At 34.1% G+C, this 7,617-nt stretch overlaps 1 protein-coding gene across 1 annotated transcript in view; it reads left to right on the top strand.

Moving 5' to 3' along the window:
* NBEAL1 (neurobeachin-like 1) overlaps positions 1-7,617 on the top strand; it is a 206,959-nt gene that overhangs the window by 136,491 nt on the left and 62,851 nt on the right. The window contains exons 31-34 of the mRNA XM_011949999.1: positions 384-689; positions 788-937; positions 4,548-4,705; positions 7,006-7,130. Coding sequence (XP_011805389.1) covers positions 384-689; positions 788-937; positions 4,548-4,705; positions 7,006-7,130 — 739 coding nt within the window. The remainder of the gene's footprint in view (positions 1-383; positions 690-787; positions 938-4,547; positions 4,706-7,005; positions 7,131-7,617) is intronic.

The raw sequence follows: 7,617 nt of genomic DNA, 5'->3' as shown, positions 1-7,617 counted from the left end.
AAAAAAAAAAAAAAAGATTTGGGTTCCCTTTATACTGGTGGTTTCTCCTAAAATGTGTCTACATGTGCAGGCATCATCTAGGCCTCTTCATCTCTCACTGTGGGAGTTGCACTTTGGGAAAACAATGCAAATGCTGATACTCTGGCTACTGCTATTGCTGTAGATCTTTGTCTCTGACTTAGGAGTCTTGTGTCTTCTGCCAACACCTGTGAAACTATAGCAGCTAACTCTTTAGCTTGGAGGCAAAGTAACATCTGAGACCTTTCACAGTTCTTGACAGTTATTATATAAAAATTCTGAATCCACAGAGCCAGGCAGAACTTGTGCTATCACTAAATGTTTGCTTTAGTCTGCTCTTTCTCATCTCAACTATTTTCCTCCAGGTTTGTGCAATGGCATCAGCTAAGCTAAATACCCTTCTTCAGACCAAAGTGATTGAAAATCAGGATGAAGCGTGTTACATTTTAGGGAAGCTGGAACATGTTCTAAGTCAATCAATCAAGGAACAGACTGAAATCTACTCGTTTCTGATTCCCCTTGTTCGTACCCTGGTTTCCAAAATTTATGAGCTTCTCTTCATGAATTTGCACCTCCCTTCTTTACCTTTTACCAATGGTAGCTCCTCATTTTTTGAAGATTTTCAAGAATATTGTAATTCAAATGAATGGCAAGTTTACATTGAAAAATATGTAAGTTTTATTTTTTTTGATCAAGATTTTTCTGCTAATTTACCATTTTTATAGAGGTGAAGTCATATATTAAATTTATGTATCCTTTTTTTGGTAAGATTGTACCTTATATGAAGCAGTATGAAACTCATACATTTTACGATGGTCATGAGAACATGGCACTTTATTGGAAGGATTGTTATGAAGCTTTAATGGTAAATATGCATAAACGAGACCGGGAAGGAGGGGAAAGCAAGCTCAAATTTCAGGTAAAAAGTACATGTTTTAATATCTGGCTCTTCATGTTGATTTTAGGCATTTAATATTGAATAAGAGTAATACAGGGCCCAAATTTTAAAATAAGCAGTGTTTCTATTATTTGTGTAAAAATTATCTTAGGATTAGAAGAAAAACAGCTAATCAGTAACAAGATCAATTAATAGGAAAATGTTCTATATATAGTGATTATGTAAAAAGTTTGTTAAGCTGATAGTACGTTAATAGATCCCTCTAAGGAGGCTGGATACATACCGTCACTTAGAGGGAAATTTGCAGGATATAATGTTTATATTAGAAAAGAAGAAAGGCATCAAATTTTAAGTTTCTACCTTAAGAAACTAGAGAAATGGCTGGGCGTGGTGGCTCACACCTGTAATCCTAGCACTTTTGGGAGGCCAAGGCGGGTGAATCACCTGAGATCAGGAGTTCGAGACCAGCCTGGCCAACATGGCAAAACCCCATCTCTACTAAAAATACAAAAATTAGGTGGGCATGGTGGCGCATGCCTGTAATCCCAGCTACTAGGTGGGCTGAGGCAGGAGGATCACTCGAACCTGGGAGGCAAAGGTTACAGTGAGCGGAGACTGTGCCACTGCACTCCAGCCTAGGCAACAGAGTGAGACTCCGCCTCAAAAAGAAAAAAAAAGAAAAGAAACCAGAGAAGCAAAATTAATCCAAATCCTTATAAGCAAAATCAAGGAATGAATAAAGAACAGAAGTAAATGAAATTGAAATCAGAAAAATAATAGAGAAAATCAATGAAACCAAGGTCCGGTTCTTCAAAATATCATTAAAACTGATAAACTTCTAGCAAGATTGACAAAGCAAAAAAAAAAAAGATAGAGAGAGAGAGCTGAAAAATTTTTTATACCAGGAAAGAAAGAGGCAGTATCACCACTGACTCCACGGACATCAACATTGTAATAAGGGACTACTACAAACCACTCTATGCACATAAATATGACAACTTAAATGAAATGGATCAATTTTTTGACAGACACAAGTTTCCAAAACTAGTTCAAGAATAAGTATATGACCTGAATAGTCCTATATTTATTAAAGAAATATAATTTATAGTTAAAAACCTTCATAAAGGGAAAGCTTCAGGCCCAGATGGTTTCACTGGCAAATTCTACCACACATTTAATGGAGAAATTATGCCACTTTCTCAGTCTCTTCAAAAATAGAAAAGTAGGAACATTTCTAGCTCCTTTGATGAGGGTAATATTACCCTCCTAGTGAAATCATAGAAAAATAATACAAGAAAACTACAGACTAGTATCTATCAGGAACATAGCTACAAAACAAATCTAGCAATATATTTTAAAAATAATACATTAGATCAAGCACAGAGGCTTATGCCTGTAATCCCAGCACTTTGGGAGGCCAAGGCAGGAGGATCATGTTAGGTGAGGAGTTGGAGACCAGCCTGGGTAACGTAAGGAGACTCCATCTCTACAAAAAATTTAAAAATTAGCTGGGTGTTGTGGTATGGACCTGTAGTCCCAGCTACTGAGGAGGCTGATGTGGGAGGAACACTTGGGTACAGGAGGTCAAAACTTTAGTGAGCCATGATCCCACCACTGCCCTCCAGTGTAGATGAGCAGCAAGACTCGGTCTCAAGAACAGTAATAATAGTAATAATAATATATGACACAACAAAGTGGAATTTATCCTCAGGATGCAGGACTAGTTCAACATTTGAAGATTAGTTAATATACTGGACCACATTAGTAGTCTTAAGAAAAACTATGTTATCATATCAGTAAATGCAGAAAAAGCACTAGAAAAATTAAACATCCATTTGTAATCAAAGCTCTCAGCAAACTAGGAATCGAAGGGAAATACTTAAACCTTTACAAAAATCCTACCACTGGCTTCATATTCAGAGGCGAAAAACTGAGTACTTTTCCCTAAGATAGGGAACTAGGCAGGGATATTCATTCTCACCACTCTTAGTTACTGTTGTACCACAAATCTTAGCAAATATAGTAAAAATAGAAAAAATATATAAAAGAAGTGTTCACATTGGGAAGGAAGAAATAAAACTATCTAAAGATAACATGATTCTCTGTGTAGAAAGTCTTAAGGACTCTATTATACCAGTAAATTACTATAAATAAGCAAGTTTAGCAAGGCTGCAGGACATAAAATCAATACACAAAATGTAATCATATTTCTGCACTAGCCATGAATAAGGAATGGGAAACAGATTTTCTAAAAATACTTTTACAATAGCTCTAAAAATAATAAAATGCGTAAGTATCAATCTAACAAAATATATACAGCATCTGCTGTATATATGCCAAAAACTAAAAAACACTTGAAACAAATTAAAGAAGAACTAAATAAATACGGATAGACACTGTATTCATGAATTGGAAGACTCAGTAGTCTTAAGTAATTTTAAGGTGTATATATTTGATTAAGCCAAAATGAGAACATTGTTCCTTTCTTAACTTAAAATATATTGTAAACATCTTTCCATGCCGGGCTGCAAAGTATTCCATTGTTTTATATATTAGTACATTTAAATGTATTTCCCATTGTTAGACTCATTTACTTTTTTCTTTATTATTGAACATCAAAACCGTGAATTGATGTTTAATTACCATGGAGCTGTCATGACTTCCTCAGTTTTCTCAGCAATGATCTGTTTTAAATATTTAGTAACATTGTATTCCAAAACAATTGATTTCCTACCAAGTCTAATAATAGTTAACAATAACAATTGTAATAACGACAACCACAAGTTATTGAGAACTTGCTATTTTTCTAGCACTATATTAAGTACTTTAAATGTTCATCTTTATTATGACAGTTATTGTTAACCTCATTTTACACATGAGAGGACACTGAGCCTCAGAGAATTAGCTAAGAGAAACAACTAAGCTAAAGATAAAGTTAGATAAGAAAAGTAGCTCAGAAAAGCTAAGATTTGTATCCAGGTCTAACTCCAAGGCATATATTTTTAACCGCATATTGCTGTAGTGCCTCTCTAAAACTGTTTAAAATTTTAACTGTTCTTTTTAACGTAATTCAGTGCTGGTTTGTTTGAAACAAATTAATGCTGTCATTTTAGTTTCTAACAGATGAATATTGATGTGAGTTAGATAAGCTAGTCTTCGGTTTTTTCTTTGAAACCTATGAACATTAATTTCACAGATTAAAGTTATGTCTTGGTAGTATACAATGTGGTTACCCTTCTTTCTACTTTCTTTCCTCTTGAGTCTCATTTTAGATGCCTTGTAAATCAAAAGATCCCCTAGGAAAATTATTTTACTTGACAGTAAGTAGGAGGTTAATTATCTTGAACTTCAAAGTTCTGTGTTGAGGCACTTTGCATTTTTGAAGTTCAACACATGTTTATTGTTGGTTGGTTGTTTAAGTTTTAAAAAATATAAATAGATTATAGGTAAAATTATATCATACTTCATCAAAGAAAATGATTCTGATGGAATAAGGAAAGCCTGTTGGTTACTAGCTTCTGTCTCATAATGCAAGATTTTGTTGGTCAAAAATTTTAAATTATGGAATTAAAATGTAAATATACCTGTAAATATATGAGTCAATGAACTTAACTTTTATTGTTTCTTTCAGGAACTGTTTGTGGAGCCATTTAATCGAAAAGCACGCCAAGAGAACCTCAGGTATAATAATACGCTTAAGCAACTTAGCAGTCAACAGTTAGCCACTCTTAGACGCTGGAAAGCAATACAGCTCTATCTTACATGTGAAAGGGGACCTTGGGCTAAAAGGTAAGAGGATATAATTTTATTAAGTACTCTTTTTTCTTTACAACTCTGGTCTAGAAATTTTTGAACCAATGCCCCTTGCACTCCAATTTTTTAAATGTTCAATTTATAAAAGGGTGCTTTTAATCTTATTTATTGTCTTTTTGTGAATTACAGGTCTGGGATGATTCGAGGTTGTATTGTTTTTTATTACAGTTATTTGCCTTCCTTTGACCCTTTGATATGAAGTTTATTGGACTTTAGACTCTTAGAGAGTGTTAAACCAATTTACTTCTGTCTTTCTGATACCACCTTTTTGAGCTAGGGCTAATGCTGTTGTATGTTTGAATATTTTACAATTCATTTAATTGATCCTCAGTCACTTCTGTTTTGCTTAATTATATTATCTCTTTTTTTTACAGCCCTTTTAAAAATGTAGTAAAATGTACATAACATAAAATTTGTCCTTTTAACCATTTTAAAATGTACAGTTCACTGGCACTGAGTATATTCATAATGTACAATCATCACCACTGTCTAACTTCATAACATTTTTATCACTTAAAAAGGAAATACTGTACCTATTAAAAAGTCACTCCTTATTATCCTCTGTCCCACCCCCTAGCAACCACCAATCAGCTTTCTGACTGTATTATTTGCCTCTTCTTTTTATTTCATATAAATGGAATCATACAATATGTGGCTTTTTGTGTCTGCCATCTTTCACTTAGCATAATGTTTTCATTATGTAGTAGCATGTATCAGTACTTTATTCCTTTTTATGGCTGAATAGTATTCTCTTATAAGGATATATCATCTTTTCTTTATCTAGTCAACAGTTGGATGGGCATTTGGGTTGTTTTCCACTTTTTGGCTATTTTGATTAGTGCTGCTGGGAACATTTGTGTACAAGTGTTTGAACACTTGTTTTTAATTCTCTTGAGTATAAACCATGAATGGAATTACTGGGTTGTATGATAATTCTGTGTTTAATTTGCTAAGGAACTGCCAAACTGCTTTCCACAGCAGCTGCATCATTTTATATTTTCACTAGCAATGTGTGAGGGTTCCAGTTTCTCCGCATTCTTAGCAACACTTGTCATTTCCTGATTTTTTATTAGGACCCTCCTAGTGGGAGTAAAGTGGTATTTTATGATTTCATGTTCCATTTCCTAGTGATTAATGATGTCTAGCATATTTTCATGTGCTTGTTGGTCATTTTTACATCTTTGAAGAAATGTCTGCTCAAGTCCTTTGCCCATTTTTAGATTGATTTTTTTTGTTGTTGAATTGTAAGAGTGTATATATAAATATATGTATATGTATATACTCAATAATAGACCCTGATCCTATATATGATTTTCAGATAGGTAGATTGTCTTTTCACTTTATTAATAGCAGCCCTTTTGATACAGGAAAGTTGTTAGTTTTAATGAAGTCCAGTTTAATCTATTTTGTTGTTGCTTTTTGGTTTTTTTTGGTGTCATATCTAAGAAACCATTGCCAAGTCCAAGGTCATGAAGTTTTACCCTTACCTTTTCTCCTAAGAGTTTTGTAGTTTTAGCTCTTATATGTAGATCTTTGTCCACTTGCAATTATATTGTCTTTATTTGTAGTAAAATTATTTTTTATTTTGAAAACTATTGGAAATATAAACCATCTGTATAGCTAGTTAAGAACTCCCATTTAACAGTGAAAGAGTAAAGGTATCAAGCTGTAAGTCTAAAAGTCAATGTTCAAATCTTATTTCTGCTACCTGTAAACCTCATGTCACCTTGGGCAAATTATTTCATCTGTTTTAGATTCCTCGTGTATAAAGTACAGCTACGCGTACTCACTTTGGTTCTATCAGAGTTATTTGGATTAAATGAAATAAAAAATGTGAACAGTTTTATAAAATGGTGCTAAACAGGCTGGGCATGGTGGCTCACACCTGTAATCCCAGTACTTTGGGAGGCCAAGGCAGGCAAATTGCTTGAGGCCAGGAGTTCAAGACCAGCCTGACCAACATGGCAAAACCCCATCTCTACTAAAATTACAAAAATCAGCTGGGCATAAGGGCACACGCCTGTAATCCCTACTATGTCGGGAGGCTGAGGCACGAGAATCACTTGAATCCAGGAGGCAGAGGTTGCAGTGAGCTGAGATTGTGCCACTACACTCCAGCCTGGGCGACAGAATGAGACTCTTGTCTCTAAAAAATAAAAGTAACATAAAATGGTACTAAACAAATGTAAAGTACCTGATACTTTTTTACAGTATTTAAATCAATCTTTGTAACTTAAGCTAAATAATTTTACTTGTTTGCTTATGAATATTCTTAGGAAACAGAATCCAATTCATTGGAAGCTAGCTAATGTAGAGAATTATTCCCGCATGAGACTTAAGCTGGTACCGAATTATAATTTCAAAACCCATGAGGAAGCTAGTGCCTTGAGAGATAATCTGGGTGAGTTCCAATGACCGTTTAATTATTTGATGAAGATAATGAGAGTGTTCTTGGGGTTGATGATTGTTATTTCATTGTTTTAAATGTGTTTACTTATGAAGGAAGGGTGGCATTTTATAATTAATATTTAAATGACTGTATGTTTTTAGTCCTGTTACATTTGGCCTAAATCCAAGGTAATTTAATACTTCCATTGATTTTAATTTCTAAAAGAAAAAACTTTAATTATAAAAGTATACTGTACTTCGTATCAACTGTTATGTCTCTTGCAATGAAACAGTGTTCTTTTCTCTTAGTTTTTTTGCTCATCAAGACTGAGGCTAATACTAATGTTAGATAGAATTCTTAGCAATCCTTTTCTTTTCTTTTTTTTTTTTTTTTGAGACAGAGTCTCACTCTTGCCCAGGATGAAGTGCAGTGAAGCAATCTCAGCTCACTCAACCTCCACTTCCTGGGTTCAAGCAATTCTCGTGCCTCAGCCTCTGAA

The sequence above is a fragment of the Colobus angolensis genome, unplaced genomic scaffold (assembly GCF_000951035.1).
Source record: "Colobus angolensis palliatus isolate OR3802 unplaced genomic scaffold, Cang.pa_1.0 Scaffold30, whole genome shotgun sequence".
In the NCBI taxonomy this organism is placed as follows: domain Eukaryota; kingdom Metazoa; phylum Chordata; class Mammalia; order Primates; family Cercopithecidae; genus Colobus; species Colobus angolensis.
Note: the sequence above shows the minus strand (reverse complement) of the source record. Positions and strands in the feature narration are given on the sequence as shown.